Genomic DNA, 18,770 nt, shown 5'->3' with positions numbered 1-18,770 from the left:
TTGTTCAACTTGAGAACAAGAGCTGTGCCAGCGAAAATCAACGAAGCCATTATGAGGCTGAGTCAACTGTCTGGAATATCATTAAGAAAAAAGAATTCTCGTTACTGAGTGGGTGAGCTCAGTTATCGCAAAGAGTTTAGAAGGCCAAGAAGGACCTCCACTGCTGATGACAGAAGAATCCTCACTATGGTAAAGAAAAAAAAAATGTTTAGAAACAGTCTTCAGGAGGCAGAGGTGTATGTGTCAGAGACTAATATCTGCAGAAGATTTCATCAACAAAAATACAGAGGCTACACTGCAAGATGCAAACCACTAGTTAACCACAAAAACAGGATGGCCAGATTAAATGTTTGTGAAAAAGTACTTAAGAGAGCCTGCAGAATTCTGGAAAAAGGTCTTGTGGACAGATGAGACAAAGATTAACCTGTATCCAAGTGATGACATGAGCAAAGTGTGGAGACAGTAAAGAACTGCTCGAGACCATACCACCTCATCTGTTAAACGTGGTGGTTGTGGGTCTTATGGCTTGAGCGTGTATGGCTACCACAGGTACTGCCTACTTGTCTTCATTGATTATGCAACTGATGAGGACAATTACCCAATTCATTCTGAGGTGTATAGGAACATCTTATCTACTCAGGTTCCAGTAAAATCGTCTGATTTCTTTGGTTAGCAATTTTAAAACTGTGGAGTAGAGGAGTAAATCGAGAAAAAATGTGTCTGTCTCCTAAACATTAGGGAGGACACTGAATGTCAAGCCACATAAAGTGAAAGACTCATTAGCATTTGAAAGCTGCACTTCAGACCTTTCCAATGATTTATAGTCAAGGAAGTCCTAGTAAAGTTACAGAATGCTAGTGATATTCAATAGGAAGACCTTGAGTCACAGTTTTGACTCGATTAAGAATGACACATTTTTTGAAGGATTTGAATGCCATGCTTGATTTGTAAGTAATGCACAGTATAATTTTAAAGCAACATGGCATGCAGTTTTACTTTGAGATGCATCCTGTGTATGAAAATGTGCTATAGAAATACATGGTTTTGTTTTTCTTTGATCATAAACGCATTCAAACGCAAAACATGAAAAGCTTACAAATTTCCAAATTTAACATCAGTGACACCTAATAGATTCTACAGGTGAGTGTATGGGTGTAACAGTTAGTCTGTCTTAGCTCATATTCCAAAGAGTTAGGGTAACAGGAAATAAATTTTTTTTTTTTTTTTTTTTTTTTGGTGAATGTGGGTTTGCAAGTGATTATGCTATGCAGTACACTGGTACAGTTTCCAGGTCGGTAACCCCTACCCACCCTTGAATCAAATAAGTGTGATTTAAAAAATGGATGAATAAGAGGATATCGTTTATGTCCTTGTAAATTGGATTTTTTTATACTTTGTGTGTGTGTGTGTGTGTGTGTGTATATGTGTGTGTTCTTGTTGTATTAAATTGATACTATACTGTAAACCGGATGATGGACGCAGGCACATCCGGCCATGGGCCGTAGCTGCAAAAAGACGTACTGCGCAGGCGCAAAAAGAGTCCGCGAGAGTCGGCTGAGGAGCCCAGAAAGGCGGACAAAAGAGGGCGAGAGAGGCGGATGAGGGGCCGCAAGAGGCGCAGGCGCAAAAAGAGTCCGCGAGAGTCGGAGAAAGGCGGACAAAAGAGGGCGACAAAGGCGGATGAGGAAGCACGAAACACATTGCACACGAAACTAGACCCGAAAAAAAAAAAAAAAAAAAAAAAAGAGGCTCGCGCACAACAGCAAGGCACCCCCCCCCCCTACAGGCACCGGACGGGACACACACCAAGAGGGGGATTCAACAAGCCCATGGAACACAAAAAAAAGAACACAAAACCACCCCACAGACCCTACAAGCGAGGTACGGGACACACACAAAGAGGGGGATTCAACAAGACACAGGAACACAAAAAGAAAGAAGACGCTCGCGCAACAACAATCCTCAAGCCCCCCCCCCACCCCCCCCCCCCCCACACACATCCATAAGAAGTCACACCCAAAGCCACATATTCTAAAGTGAACGTCAGCACCTTCACACTAGACAGCATAGGTGTCAGCATTGGTGGATCTCCTTACAATAAAGCACTATTAACCGTTCAACTGCAGAAAAGGCTCCATATTAACAGTGAGTGCAATACTCCTTATTACTTATCCATATTTCTAAAAGAAAAAATGTCTCGACTCCAAAAACGCAAAGCTCAACTAAAGCTTCTAACTAACGATGTACCTAAAAGTAAAAACTTTATGAACTGCGTTAGATCCTACAATAGTTCATTTGCTTTTAGTAAATATCAGGCCACCAAAAGGCAATGGCCCATACTGCTTTCCCATATGTGCACAAATACTGCATCGCATTGGAACAGTGCACGCTGAAACAAATCAACAACGCAAATATGCACAAATCTACATCCTGGATCCACATGACGCAAACTATCAATCAAAGTGCTGCATCGCAACAGGCACGGATTCAAAACGAAACACCTCCCGTCTCAGACATACGTTAACGGCAAGGAAGGCTACAACGGGCGTCTCACACAGCACAGGCAAATCGATTACAGCTCCAAAACAACACGTCCCAAATACTACACATACAACAACGCGCCTCTCAAACGGCACAAGCAAAACATACACCGGGAAAATTCATTCGGATTAATGAATGTCATTTGCAATCATTGTCATTCAGTTCACTTCCCTGAAGAAACAACTGGCAATACAAGTAATACATTTAGACGTTGTTGTCAAAAGGGTCAAATTACACTGCCTTCTTTACATTCATATACTGAATATCTACAGAAGATTCTAACTGACGATGTACCTGAAAGTGAAATCTTTATCAACTGCATTAGATCCTACAAATTGGTATCCACTATGAACATTAACGGTGGCACTGCACGTGACATCCGTCTTCAAAAAATGTTGTTTATTGATGAATGTTCAATTGCATGAAGTCACTTACTCAACACCATTCATAAACTTCTACAAACGTTTATGAATAATAATATTCGATTTGGAGGAAAGGTACTTTTATTAGGAGGAGATTTTAAACAGTGATTAGCTATTCTTCCAGATGCCATGCACTCAGCTATTGTTCAGTGCACCTTAAAATACGCATTGCTTTCAAAAGATACAGTTAGTAAAAAAGATACGATGTCCAGAACCAGATCATAACAATTGCTTATTACAACTGAGAGATGGTACACTCACCAATACAGATGGACTTCAGCCACATATTATTACAATTCCTCAAGCCTTTATCTGCGACGACTTAGTTACAGAGAGATTTGGAACAGCAATCTCATTAGACCAAATGCCCCTTTTAACACAACGCACTATATTATGTCCAAAAAATATTAATGTGGAAAACATAAATACCCAAGTCATTCCATTACTTCCTGGAGAGACACAACTCTTTCTAAGCTCTGACAAACTTGACTCTGATCACAACAATAACCATCTTCATTGACCTTACAAGTTCTGAGCTGGAATTACCTTTTACAGTTAAACGGCGTGTACAAAGAAATTTTCCAATAAACCTTTACACTGTGCCACACACTTTATTATTTGCTTTCTATTTGCATCATCTACACCGTCACACTATTCTATATCTCATTCATACATCACGCTCTTTATCATTCCCAACACCAGGGGTTGGCGAGCGAAGCGAGCAGGGGGCAGAGCCCCCTAGTACTGTACTAACTGGCACACACTGTTTGGGAAGTGAAGAAAAACAGACTAATTTATACCTCTATGCAGTAGGGCTGGAATGTTTAAGATTATAGGTTCAGGTCTAGGAGAGGACAGATCTGGGACGAACACAGCAGGAACCTGTTAACAAAATGAAGAGAATAGGTTTTTGAATTATGTGTATTATGCCTAAATGTATGAGATAAATTACATGGTTATCTTGAATTATTACTTGGATTACATGTAAAAGAAGGGTCATTTAGATTTTTAGGATAAAAGCATTTTTACTGAATAAAATATGTTTAGGGAAAAAAAAAATGCTTCCGATGCTGTCAAAAATGGGTTGTGCTGCTCCAGTGTGGAATTTGACCTGGTTTGATAAATTATTTATTTAAAGAATAACTGTAGTGGTTTACTTGTCTAGATTGGAAGTTGGCATACATTGTAAGTAACAGAAACATTTGAAAAAAAGTAATTGAATAGACATTTTTGCACTCATCCTGATAACTTGTTTTGCTGCTGCTTCCCCAGCTGATGCTGCTGTCATTAATGCCGTATGTCTTTGACTTCAGACTTATTTACGCTAGCTTCTATTTATTCAATTCTGAAAAGAAAAATCTTAGATTGTGTATTGTTGCTTAGTTATCATTACTTTCTAACATTTTCTAGCAGTTTTCAAACATATTTAGACTTCTATTGAGTTATAAAGGGTCTGTATAATTGGAATTGTACCTGTATGTCTAATTAATTTTTATAAATTCACTTGGTGTCTTTTGAACAAAGAATAATAATGTAATATACATTCCCTTTGTCAGTATTGCTAATATCATTTTTAAGAAGTCCTATTTTTTGTAATCTATTTAGTCACAAAAGGTAGTTCTGAAACATTTAAAATGTGTTGCATTTAATTCTAAATACATTTATATATAATATATATAATGTGTTTATTTAATCTTTTAAGGTTGTTACCATTTAAGAGATGAGCTGACTGAAGTCCAGAATATGATGAAGCCAAAAAATTGTGAGAAGTGGGCATTTAGTAATCTCCCTAAATCTGAAACTGTAAGTATGCTTTGGTACATGGCATTTCACAGGAGATATTTTGCCTGTTTAGATTTTTTTCAGATCTGTAATATGTGGCCTTTTTAAAGCTTTTAAATGTTAGTGTGCGGAGAATTATAAAATGCAAAGAAGATTAACTGTTTTCTGTTTTGTTTAACTTGTGGATGTTCAGGTTACATTGAGGTTACATTTTGTACATTTTCAGGGCAACAAAATTAATACTTCTATTATTCTGTGAATTAAAATGTAAAAGTTGTTTTTATTGTTTTTAAGTACTTTTAAAAGTGTTTAAATAAGCATTTCTCAACCAGTAGGCTGCAATCCACATTTGGGTTGTGGGCTTTTGCGGGTGGGTCAAGTATTGCTTATTTGGTAGTATGGTAGTGTGTCACTGCTCTGACGATCGTGCTCGATTAATCCCCCTTTCCCCACTCTCACAATCCCACTTTGTTCACCAAGACGGTCAACATATCCCCAACATCCACCCCGTTACCCCCAGGTCTGAAGATCTGGTTCACCTAGAGGGGACTGAACCCTCTTCTCACCCTGGTGGGTTGCAAAGACAATTAAATGGGAAAAAGTGGGACGTGACACCAAAACGGTTGAGAAACACTGCCTTAGATAACCTTCAGAAGTTAATTTTTTTTTGGTGTGTGTGTGTTTTACCAGTAAATAAATACTAGTTTAATTTATCTGATTCAATCTACAAGTTGCAATTGAAAGATTCTCAAAGTTTAATTTCTGAATAAACAATTTAACAATATTTTACCTAAATGGCAACATGTAAAAGTATTTTAGTCTTCCGTGACATTAAGTGCATCAAAGTGAAAATCTGTTAGCTAGTTTACAACAATATGATTAAATACTGAAGTCCCAGAGATCTTCCTTAATCATTATCAAGCAAAAACACATTTTAAGCTTTGATGATTTGCAAGGATTTTAAATTTTGATTATCAGCAGTAATTTTATTGAATCTGAACCTGATAGGACATCTCGTGTTTGCTTTACTGATGCTATTATCAGCAGTTTACAGTATACCAAAACTATGTTCTCAGGTACACTTAATGAATATTACATATGTGGGAGCAACTATGTATGTATTTCAGAATAATTGTTTTACTACTTTTTGATGTGTTCACTCTAAACATCTGACTTGTTCTAACCCCGTGCAGTTAAAATGTTTTGCATCCATGTACGACTTTGATAGCCCAGAGAAGATTAGTCTTGCTATCTTTTAACAGGTGCAGATTAACTATCATTCTAAATTCTTAATGCAAATGTTCTGTGAGACTGTGACTCTCACCTTTTGACATCTGATTAAAATACTAGTTTATGTAGAAACCCCAAGTAATGTTGTATCTTTCTGTTTTAATTTGAATTTAAACATGTATTTTTTTTCCCCCAGTTTAACCTAAATGCTTTCATGTCCTTATCAATTTACTGTATGAAAAGATCATCAACAATCAATCCATATCCTCTTTAGTTATTGTGTTTCATACTCGCAGGAAGCAGGACGAGGCAGCATCTTTTACTATTGGCCTTCAAGACAGGAAATAAGAAGCAGATCACTAAAGTGCAACTCGCCAGGTTAGTCGTTTCCAGATAACGCGCTGTTTATTAAAGTGATGCATTGATAATACTTAATGAGTATTGTAAAGTCTGCAAAAATACATGTCTTGATGTTAAAATACTGTGATGATTTTTAAGAAAAGAATTGTCCCATTGAATAACTTTCTGTGGAATGTGAAGTGGGTGGATGAGCTTATTAAAGTTCATCTTTTTAATCATGCAAAAGATAGTTAAATGATTTGGGGATCAGTGCTAACACTGACATGTATGTTAAAAAGGATAAGATTTCTTGTTTCCCATTGTTTAAAATGAAAATTTAACTTAAAATACTAATTTAGTGCCCATTTTTAAAAACACTTCATTTGCACAATATAGTGGAACCTCGGTTTGCGAGTAATTTGTTTTTTGAGTGTTTTGCAAGAAGAGCTAAAATTTGTAATAAATTTTGACTTGATAAACGAGCGAGGTCTTGCAGCATGAGTAGTATGTATACACTTTGTCTGCTGAGCGTCATGTGATCACAACTGAGCTGATGGTTCTTCTCTTTCTCTCTCACTGAGAATTGTGCGCAATTGTCTCTTATTCTCCGTCTGAGTCAGCATCCTTCACTCATATAGTCAACATCCGTACGAGCACATAATGTTTACTACAGCATTGTGACTGTGTGTGTGTGTGTGTGCGCGCACGTGTGTGTGTGTGCAGTGACGTGCGAGTCCCTGTCTTGCACCCCAAAACACTAGGCTGAGTCTCAGTACTTTAGTGACACCAGCTTTATTCAGCTTGAAACAGCAACAGTGCGGTTATTTATTATTTATTGTAGCAGGATCTGCCACTCTCCTATACACAGACACAGCAGTTGGGCAGGATTCGTGGCCAAGTAGTACTGTGCCCTGCGCATTTATAATGTTCCTTGTTCTTTGGCTCACCCATCGACGGCAGGCACTTATAGCATGTCCGCGATCTTTTCGGATTCACTTTTACAGCGGACTGCTACAGCGCTGGGAGACTGCGATTGCTTTGGGACGCTCTTCCGCGTGTCGTCCCGTTGGGTGGAATCACAAAAGAGTTTAGAAACTCACTCACACCAGCCATGATTCTTTTCAAAGATAAAGTGCAGGTTAATTTGTTTTGTGCATTTTTACTTTATATTTTGTATTAATCATTTTTATATAAATAGTTTTGGGTTGTGGAACGAATCATCTGAGTTTCCATTATTTCTTATGGGGAAATTCACTTTGATAAACGAGTGCTTTGGACTGCGAGCACGTTTCCAGAACGAATTATGCTCGCAAACCAAGGTTCCACTGTATTTTTTTACTTTTACTATTATGAATGAATAGTTTATGAGGTTTTCTTCCCTTGTTAATGCTTTATATGTAGATGATGCTACTAAATTGCTTTTCTCATCTTAACAGAAAGCATCTTTGGAGCAAAATGAAATGAAAAGAATACTTGAAGAATAAAGCACCTGCTTTGCATCTGTTAAGCATGGCAGGGCTACAGCTTGTTACCCCTGCTTCATCTCCAATGGGTCCATTTTTTGGACTCCCTTGGCAACAAGAAGCAATTCATGATAATATTTATACACCAAGAAAATATCAGGTATGCTACAACAGTTATGCTTAAATTATGTTTTATATATAGAAACAATTTCTCTGTTATTTTTTATTTTGTCAGTGTACACCAATGAAATCACATTTTAGTCCATTAATTGATCTTTCAGGTATAAAAATGTCTGATTAATATTTATCTTTTGATTTTACCACAGGTTGAACTTCTTGAAGCAGCTTTGGAGCAAAATACTATTGTCTGCCTAAATTCTGGCTCAGGGAAGACATTTATTGCAGTACTTTTAACAAAAGAACTTTCCCATCAAATTAGGCACGACTTCAGCAAAAATGGAAAAAGAACAGTTTTCTTGGTTAATACAGGTACTTGTATAAGTGACAAGTGTTATATGTATGTGTGTGTATATATTTGTATATGTATACAGTAATCCCTCGCTATATCGCGCTTCGCCTTTCGCGGCTTCACTCTATCGCGGAGTTTATATGTAAGCATATTTAAATATATATCGCGAATTTTTTGCTGGTTCGCGGATTTCTGCGGACAATGGGTCTTTTAATTTCTGGTACATGCTTCCTCAGTTGGTTTGCCCAGTTGATTTCATACAAGGGACGCTATTGGCAGATAGCTGAGAAGCTACCCAACTTACTTTTCTTTCTCTCTCTCTTGCGCTGACATTCTCTGATCCTGACGTAGGGGGATTGAGCAGGGAGGCTATTCGCACACCTAGATGATACGGACGCTCGTCTAAAAATGCTGAAAGACTATCTTCACGTTGCTCCCTTCTGTGCAGCTGCTTCGTGAAGCGACATGCTGCACGGTGCTTCGCATACTTAAAAGCTCGAAGGGCACGTATTGATTTTTGATTGTTTGTTTTTCTCTGTCTCTCTTCTCTCTCTCTGCTCCTGACGGAGGGGGTGTGAGCTGCCGCCTTCAACAGCTTTGTGCCGCGGTGCTTCGCATACTTAAAAGCCAAACAGCCCTATTGATTTGTTTGCTTTTCTCTATCTCTGTGACATGCTCTGCTCCTGACACGCACTCCTTTGAAGAGGAAGATATGTTTGCATTCTTTTAATTGTGAGACGGAACTGTCATCTATGTCTTGTCATGGAGCACAGTTTAAACTTTTGAAAAAGAGACAAATGTTTGTTTGCAGTGTTTGAATAACGTTCCTGTCTCTCTACAACTTCCTGTGTTTCTGTGCAAATCTGTGACCCAAGCATGACAATATAAAAATAACCATATAAACATATGGTTTCTACTTCGCGGATTTTCACCTTTCGTGGGGGGTTCTGGAACGCAACCCCCGCGATGGAGGAGTGTTTACTGTATATAAATACAATGTTACCCAGCTTTGCCCTGGTGATTTTTTAAATCAGTGGGATTTAGTTTTAGTGGCTCAAGTACTTTTCTGTGTACAATATTTGTATTTTTGTTTTTACCTAGGGCTAATATTATAAGTTTACTTGAGCTGCTTACTGTTGAACATGCTACATACAGTCCTTGGTGATGGTAGTGTGAGAGAGATTAAATCAGGATACTACAGTGCATCCGGAAAGTATTCACAGTGCATCACTTTTTCCACATTTTGTTATGTTACAGCCTTATTCCAAAATTGATTAAATTCATTTTTTTCCTCAGAATTCTACACACAACACCCCATAATGACAACGTGAAAAAAGTTTACTTGAGATTTTTGCAAATTTATTAAAAATAAAAAAATTGAGAAAGCACATGTACATAAGTATTCACAGCCTTTGCCATGAAGCTCGAAATTGAGCTCAGGTGCATCCTGTTTCCCCTGATCATCCTTGAGATGTTTCTGCAGCTTCATTGGAGTCCACCTGTGGTAAATTCAGTTGATTGGACATGATTTGGAAAGGCACACACCTGTCTATATAAGGTCCCACAGTTGACAGTTCATGTCAGAGCACAAACCAAGCATGAAGTCAAAGGAATTGTCTGTAGACCTCCGAGACAGGATTGTCTCGAGGCACAAATCTGGGGAAGGTTACAGAAAAATTTCTGCTGCTTTGAAGGTCCCAATGAGCACAGTGGCCTCCATCATCCGTAAGTGGAAGAAGTTCGAAACCACTAGGACTCTACCTAGAGCTGGCTGGCCATCTAAATTGAACGATCGAGGGAGAAGGACCTTAGTCAGGGAGGTGACCAAGAACCCGATGGTCACTCTGTCAGAGCTCCAGAGGTCCCCTGTGGAGAGAGGAGAACCTTCTAGAAGGACAACCACTACACGCCTTTGGCCGCACCGTGTTCATTCTCGGTGGGAGGATGCACGCTGCAGGCTGCATACTGTAGTGGAGGTGACTGTAGTGGGTGGGTGGTGAACCGCCCCTCGCTACTCCCATTCATTCTCAATAGCAAGCCTGCTTGTACTGTTACGTACACAGGAGGAAGTTGTCTCTTGTCAGTACACCAGACATGCAGACGAGGGATGCCTGCCTGCTGTGATAGATGTACAGTGCTGTGCAGAAGAGCTCATCTTAACCTTTTGTCTTCACCCTTCAAGAATGTCTCTGAAACACAAATCTGATGCAAGTGCTGGTGATACAGTAAAGAAGAGAAAAACCATCACCATTGAAAATAAAGTAGAAATAATAAAAAGGTCAGAAAGAGGTGAAACTCCATCATTCATTGGCAGAGCACTTGGTTACAGTCGGTCAACAATAGCATTTATTAAAATAATGTACCTTTTCCGACTTACATACAAATTCAACTTAAGTACAAACCTGCAGTCCCTATCTTGTACGTAACCCGGGGGACTGCCTGTACTGCCTCAGTATATAATGGACTTGAATACATTTCTACCAATCTAATCTCATCTCCAGACAGAGGAGCAGCTTCAGCGACAGACTACTGTCACCACCCTGCTCCACTGACAGACTGAGGAGATCGTTCCTCCCCCAAACTATGCGACTTTTCAATTCCACCCGGGGGGGTAAACGTTAACATTATTCAAAGATATTGTCTGTTTTTACCTGCATTTTTATCAATCTTTAATATTGTTTTTTGTATCAGTATGCTGCTGCTGGAGTATGTGAATTTCAGCACTCAATATTGATTGTTGAATAATGTGGTAAATGAAATGGCAATATGCAAGTGTATAATGGTGGTGGCTTTTTCGAAAATGCAAAGCTGTGCACTAATTAAAAAAAAAAAAAAAAATAGTGAAATTAGTTTCTCTCAGATTTATTGTCACGTGTCACATATCCCCGATCCACCAAAGTGATCAGCAGCTGCTTGATATTTTTCCATGTTACCAACTGCAGTCATTTCTCCAACAGTGAAGTAAGCCACATTGCAGAGGTGAATAACCACTTCAATGGATAAAAATAACATGTATATATATATATATATATATATATATATATATATATATATATATATATATAATATTTTTGGCATATATAATTAAAAAAATATAATTTACTTTTGCAAATGAATTATTTAGTGAGAATTTTATGTTCCTGCAATATCTATCTATCTATCTATCTATCTATCTATCTATCTATCTATCTATCTATCTATCTATCTATCTATCTATCTATCTATCTATCTATCTATCTATCTATCTATCTATCTAATATTTAGAGACCATCTGGGACACTCTCCATTTAGTCAGCTTGTTCATATCCATCATATTGAATCTAACCAGTTAATAGTATATTTGCATTTTTATCTAACTGAAGTGAATGTTTTTAAAATAAGATGCCTGTTAATAATACTCCTCTTATTAATCTTATTAAGTCAGCATTTTTGTGAGTTTATTTGACTTGTATGTCTGTTCATCTTTTGTTTTTTAGTCTCCATATCCAATAGATAAAGAGATTATGTGTAACCACTGGGTTTGTTTGTTTATTTTTTAAAGCATCTTGTGTTATACAGCAAGCAGCAACAGTTCGAACTCATTCTGATCTTCAAGTTGGTGAGTACACAAATGCTGAAACAACATGCACATGGACCGAAGAGAAATGGATCCAGGAAATGGCTGAAAACCAGGTAGATATTTATCATACATTATTTTTCTCTTTAGGGTTCTATTGTAGCTAGAAAATTAAGTTAATATTTTTTATATTAACCATTTTGTGTATGGGAAAATAATTTCTGTTGTTTTTAGTCGATTTGTTTTTAATATGTTACCAATTTGACTTGAATTGTTTAATAGTAAAAGTCACTAGTTGAAGTTTAGTACAGTGAAGATATAAATTTAGAATCTGTGTACATCCTTATATCTAGTTCTTAGGCAGTATAAACTCACAATATTTAAAAATATACCAAAAATCTAGCAATATATTTCTGACTTTAATAGTAAGTTTTAAAACTAATTAGCTTCCCCCACCACAGCACTCCTATAGCTTTTATCGAATGAAAAGAAATGATGCTTCTTGCGGATGTGAAGTTTAACAGCGAAGTCCAAACTTGTGACACAAAGTATTTTTTTATTTTTAGAAGGAACTCTACAGTCTTGTTGTCAGATGTAGTACTTTGAGCCTATATTTTATTTTTGTTAATAATGTGACTTTTTAAAAAATAGCTTGAAAGAAATGTGTTAACTATTTCAACATATGTAACTACATATTTCAAAATTACCTTACCGTGATACAATGTCTTATGTAGATGATGATACCTGTTTGTTGGTTTTGTGTCAACAGTGTTTATACTAGATTAGGTTTTTACTAACCTATTTAATATGAACCAACATTATAGCATACTTTGATTTGTATACAGGTTTATGAACACTAATTGGGCCACTGGTAATCTGGTTCCACTGCTAATTCGGACATAATTTCCACGAATTTACCTTCAAATACTGTATGCCACACTGACTTGCCTCTACTGTTTTGGTGGCGTTGGTTTCAGTATCATCTGTTGGTGCAAACTCTCAAGCTATTCGTACTTGTTTTTCTGCGTTTATTTTTACAATCTTCTCATATTTAACTCAAGCAATAGTTCTAATGCGTAAAGGAAGTGTATCTCGAAACATAGCACAAAGGACTATAGGAGGTATTTTCTACAAAAAAGGAAATGAAAATTATAAAATGAAAATGCTGTCTTTATTTTGTCATTTCTTTTTCAAAGTCTATGTGCAAGGATACTACACAAATTAAAAATAAAATGAAATAATATAATTTGTGAAATTTTTAAAAATAAAATTAAATCACCCTTTTTGTTGTTACATTTTCCATACCTGTCTTAGTGTGTCATAATTAAAATGAAAATACAATCCCCACTTTAGAATCCAGAAGCTCAAACCCCCCTGTGCTATTTGATCGATCTGACGTTAGTAAATGTAGATGCATGCAACTCTAACCACCTCCCTCCCTTTCAATCTAATGTTCGGAAATGGTCCGTGAGGAATATCTGCAACTAAAAATACACAATATGAAGAGGAAGAAAAGGATGATTCAGCTTCTGATTGATAACTGTGCTGCCCACAACAAAATTAGATAATGTTTGGGTTGAATTCCTCCCACCCAATTGCACAGCAGTGCTTCAGCATTTGGGTTTGGCATCATTCTCGCACCCTGAAAGTGTATTATCGCAAGGAAATGCTGAGAAAAATTCTTGTTAGCATAACTTGTAGAAAGGAGATGATTAAAATAAACATGAAAGAAGCGATTGAAATGATTGCAGATGCCTGGATGCAAGTTAAAGAAAGCACTATAGCAACAAATACAGAATGTCATTACAACGAAATTTTCATTAATACGAAATATTTGTTTAGTCCCTGGCAATTCGTTTTAACAGAATTTTACCTGTATATCATATATGGTATGGTATATATAAGATGGAGTTTGGAGGATGTTAAAGTCTTTTTATTATTTAGATGTGCTTCTTTTTAAGCCTGCATACCCTGGGTTCATGTCTACGTGTCTGTTAATGGGACTGCATTTAAATGTTGAATATGTATTTACTGTTATTTATTAATTTGTGCCATTTAAAATTACTGCTAATACAGAGTCATCACTGAACAAAAATAGATTGGGTTGGGTTTCAAGGCAAAAAAGGCTGTGAACTATTGTCTTAGGCTGCTTAGATTAGTGTTGTGTGATTCAGAAAATAGTTACAGCGGGCAATAATTAATTGAAAATTGATTTGGTCTGTGTCATGTCTGTGTTGATTAAGGTTTGTACTTTGCATGTGCATAAATTAGTATATTGCTGTATCATGGTTTGAACCCCTGACAGTAGGTTGTTTTCCTGAATCTAATGGACAAGGGGTTTAACTCACAAGAAATGACCCTGCAAGTAATTCTCCATTTTCTGTAATAAGAAAATGTTAAAAGGCAAGCACAAAATATCTGCTGGAATTTAAAGCATTGTATTCTCTCTTTTTTAGGTTCTTGTAATGACTTGCCACATATTTTTGCACATACTAAGGAATGGCTTTTTACCTCTGGATAAAATTAACCTGTTGGTGTTTGATGAGTGTCATCTTGCAATCATGGACCACCCGTTTAGGGATATCATGAAGGTATTTGGTTTTTTTTAAGACACATACAGGTTCTAAGGTGGTGCATGGCTCAGTTTATACATTTGTATTAATTCATATTTGCTTTTTTAATTTTACATGTACATAATAAAAACACAGAAGGTAAATAGCAGTGTACACCAGTCATTTCATACTATAGAAATAGGTAGTTTGTACATAGATGGGCTGTAAATTTCTTGCGCACGCAATACACCCCAGCAAGTCGGATCATTTTACCGAAGTTCACTTTTTATATACTGTATTTAATCTTAATATTGCCTGGGTATTGTGGTTAGAACTCTTTTGAAAGTGAATTAATAAAAATAATGCAGTACTTTTATTGATTTCATAAAATCTTAACATATTAGCATATTTATAAAATACATAAAACCCTAATAAATCACTTAAAATAATATCATTCCTATAGTTCAAGCAAGTAATATTCTAATAGGTAATATGAAGCTTTTATGCAACAAAGATTTAAGACCAGTTTAGACCACCGAATGATTGAAGTGTTCATTTAAATAATGTAAAAGAAGTACTTGGTTTAGTTGTCTACATCTGAGAGAGTGTGTAATCTTCCTTTGCTATGCTAGTAACTTAGTAATGAAGAAGAATACATTAGTTGATTAAAACATAAGTTATGTTCTCAAAAGTTGATTTCATGTCATAGCACCCCTAAACAATACCAAGCATGATCCTTTTGACTTAGTACTGTATTATTTTAAAATCAGATGCCTGTGCACTCTACCTCTCTTTATAAATAAATTTCCACACATCATATTCTTTGTGTTTCATTTTAATTAATATTTACTTTTGGTTTAAGAATGTGTAGATGAGTAAACTGTTACATAAGTGATGTTTGTATTTGCATTTTTTAGATATCCCTTTTTATGTATATAGTATTCATAGTTGTCATTTTTATGTTCCCAGATATGTGAAAACTACCCTTCCTCTCCCCGAATATTGGGTCTTACAGCTTCCATTTTAAATGGTAAATGTGACCCCTCTGAGTTAGAGGAGAAGATTCAAAACCTTGAAAAAATTTTAAAAAGTAATGCAGAAACTGCTACAGACCTTGTTGTCTTAGACAGGTAGGAGTTTATCCATTGTTACTTTTTTTTTTTTTGGTAAGCTATTTGGAACTTTTCATGCTTCCATATTATTTATAAATGTATTAATGTGTTAAGGGGTTTGTTCTTACTTTCCTCACATCTTCAAGGTACTCGTCCCAGCCTCGCGAAGTTGTGTTAGATTGTGGACCATATATGGATAAAAGTGGACTTTGTGAAAGACTTTTAAATGAATTGGATGAAGCACTTAATTTTCTTAATGACTGCAACCTGTCTATACTTCATGAAGACAAAGATCCTACATTTATTTCTAAACAGGTAACGATACTTACTCAATCATTATTACTTTTATAACTGATTTTCAGTTAATATTCCAGTACATATATGACTTTTTTCACACTCCTTTCGGACATAGCCTGGGTCTAGGAGCTCTCTGAGAGACATAAAAACATTTTCTAAAGTGAATTGAAAATTAACTGAAAACTTGGAGGTGATTCCTGTGGACTGTGAAAATGTGACCATATTTTTAAAGACCCTTTCAGAAGATGTCAAAAACAAAAATTTTCTCATGTAAACTCACCTCTTTATATATGACCAGTAATGGCACCGTGCAGTGAATACACTTGACTTGAGCATTCCTAGTTTTCATCCTCTTTCTCTGTACGTTTCCATTCGTTTGCTCAGAGGTTGATGCGTTGCTGCTTCCTGAGCAGCTCTTCTTTTCTCTACCCTAGCGGCCCACTGCTTCTCTTCTTCCATCGGCATCTTTTCACGTTAAAACTGATTAAGTCAGTGTTTTGTGTTGCAGTTACTTAGTATGTTTTCTTTAATTTTTCACTTAATCTGGCACTTAAGTCTTCAATCTGCCTCAAGAACAATTGAAGATATGAAGATGTAGGGGAAGTGACAGCGAAGTGTGGTAGGGATGAGGATGGCACCCATACGCATGTGTTGCCCTGCTGCCCTCTTCCGAGAGTTTATTCTACAGTAAAATAAAAAGAGGAATAACTTTGAGGTCAATCATCACCCTGAAAGCGGATAGTAGAGGTGACGTAGTATATGTGTACCAAATTTAAGGTCAATTGGTCAAATGGTTTGCGAGCTACAGGTGATTTAAAATCCTGGACAGATAAATGAACAGCCATAGTAGCGTATTAAATATAAAGAATAGTAAAAACCCTAGCCAGAGATGGCACTAATGCATTGCAGTTCTTGTAAAACATTTATGGGCAGAGTTCACTATTGATAAAGTACAGTATTAAACAAATGTAGTTTGCTTGTTGGAACATAAGAAAAAAAAATCATTTACAAGAGTCTAGAATGCTTGACGTTAGTGCAGCTTAAAATGTGCATGAAAAAGTTTATTTGTCCATTTAATAAATTGATGTGTTAAACACCTGCCATGAGCTTCTAGATTCACTGAGTAAGGTTTAGGTCATGCTACAGATAACATTTTTTTTGGTACATGCTGTAAATGGATAGTGAAAAATCTATAAGGTGTATAATCTTATGTTTGTAATAAACTGTAAGAAAGTGAGATGGCTAAAAGAGATGATTAACTTTTTTGATTTTTGTTTTTTCTTTTCTTTTTGAAATAAACCCATTTACCTTGGAGCATTTGAAAACTCTGTTTTACTGTAGTACTACTTTTCTCACAAACGTCTCCAATGAAGATTTCCTCTGGATGGCATATTCTTTGATTGAAAACCATATGATATACTTACAACATTTAAAAAAAAATTAAATTTGTCTTTGTATTTGTGTAGGTGCTGAATGACTGCCGATCAGTATTGACAGTTTTGGGACCTTGGTGTGCAGATAAAGTAGCAGGGATCATGGTAAGGGAACTACAGAAATACATCAAGCATGAACAGGAGGAGTTGAACAGAAAGTTCTTACTGTTTACAGACACTATTTTAAGAAAAATCCACGCTCTCTGTGAAGAACACTTCTCCCCCACTTCCCTGGACCTTAAATTTGTTACCCCAAAAGTAATTAAATTACTTGAGATACTGCATGAATATAAACCATTTGAGCGGCAGCAGTTTGAAAGTGTGGAGTGGTATAATAACAGAAACCAGGATAATTATGTGTCCTGGAGTGACTCTGAAGATGATGATGAGGATGAAGAAACGGAGGAGAAAGAAAAACCTGAAGCTAATTTTCCTTCACCTTTCACCAACATACTGTGTGGAATTATTTTTGTTGAACGGCGTTACACTGCAGTAGTTTTAAACAGGTAATAATTTAATTTTCATTTTGATGTAGTAAATTATTTTTGCTGTAACTACTAGTGCATAACAGTAAATTTAGCTCAATTATCTTCCTGTGTTTGCAGGTATTGTGCCTTATAATGTGCTTATTAAATGTACTTGGTTGGTCAGTAAAACATAAATACCTTAAGGTACTTTACAGGTGATCATTAAGTATCTCATAAAAAGTAAGTATTACATGACTTGTACTCACAAGAAACACAAAAGTGGTATAAAGTCCTAAATGTTAAAGCACATACAGTGGATATAAAAAGTCTACACACCCCTGCCAGAATTGCAGATTTTGAGTAATAAAAAAATTTAAATCAAGATAAATCGTGTCAGTACGTATTCCACTGTTATTGCAAACCTGCAGTCTATACAAAGAAGAAGTAAAGAAACCAGAAGCTATTTAGTGAAAAAAAAATCATATAAAAACCTGGTTGCATTAGGGTGCTCACCACTTAAACTGATACTTAGTTGAAGCGCCTTTTTATTTTTTTACTGCACTCAGTCTTTTTGGGTAAGAGTCTTCTCAGTTTACCACATCTAGACTTGATGATTTTTGCCCACTCATTCTTGCAAAATATTTCCAGATCTATCAAATTATGAGGAAATCTCCTGTGCACAGCTCTCTTCAGGTCACCCCATAAATTTTCAATTTGATTAAGTTCTGGGCTCTGAACATTGATCCTCCTTTGTTTAAACCATTGTTTTTATCGATTTTGATGTATGCTTTGGGTCGTTCTCATGCAGAACAGTGAAGTTCCTCTTCATCTTCGGCTTCCTAGCAGATGCTTGAAGGTTTTGTGCCAAAATAGACTGATACTTGTAGCTATTCATGGTTCCATCCTCCTGACTAAAGCCCCAGTTCAAGTTGAAGAAAAGCAGCCCCAAAGCATAATGCTACCTCTGTGCTTTTGATGATGTGCTGTTATTTTTGCATAATATATAATTTTTGGAATTATGGCCAAATAGTTCAACCTTGGTCTCATCAGAACATAATACATTTTTCCACATGGTTGTGGGAGACACCTTTGCAATGTTTAGCTGGT

General features: G+C 36.4%; 1 protein-coding gene across 1 annotated transcript in view; it reads left to right on the top strand.

The window, feature by feature from the left end:
- The window catches only part of dicer1 (dicer 1, ribonuclease type III), an 81,723-nt gene that overhangs the window by 11,720 nt on the left and 51,233 nt on the right, over positions 1–18,770 (top strand). Inside the window, exons 2-10 of the mRNA XM_028822096.2 lie at positions 4,666–4,766; positions 6,272–6,353; positions 7,751–7,937; positions 8,104–8,266; positions 11,788–11,918; positions 14,259–14,393; positions 15,324–15,484; positions 15,613–15,781; positions 17,230–17,702. Coding sequence (XP_028677929.1) covers positions 7,824–7,937; positions 8,104–8,266; positions 11,788–11,918; positions 14,259–14,393; positions 15,324–15,484; positions 15,613–15,781; positions 17,230–17,702 — 1,346 coding nt within the window. The 5' untranslated portion in view covers positions 4,666–4,766; positions 6,272–6,353; positions 7,751–7,823. The remainder of the gene's footprint in view (positions 1–4,665; positions 4,767–6,271; positions 6,354–7,750; positions 7,938–8,103; positions 8,267–11,787; positions 11,919–14,258; positions 14,394–15,323; positions 15,485–15,612; positions 15,782–17,229; positions 17,703–18,770) is intronic.

Source organism: Erpetoichthys calabaricus, chromosome 16 (assembly GCF_900747795.2).
Source record: "Erpetoichthys calabaricus chromosome 16, fErpCal1.3, whole genome shotgun sequence".
Lineage (NCBI taxonomy): Eukaryota > Metazoa > Chordata > Cladistia > Polypteriformes > Polypteridae > Erpetoichthys > Erpetoichthys calabaricus.
Note: the sequence above shows the minus strand (reverse complement) of the source record. Positions and strands in the feature narration are given on the sequence as shown.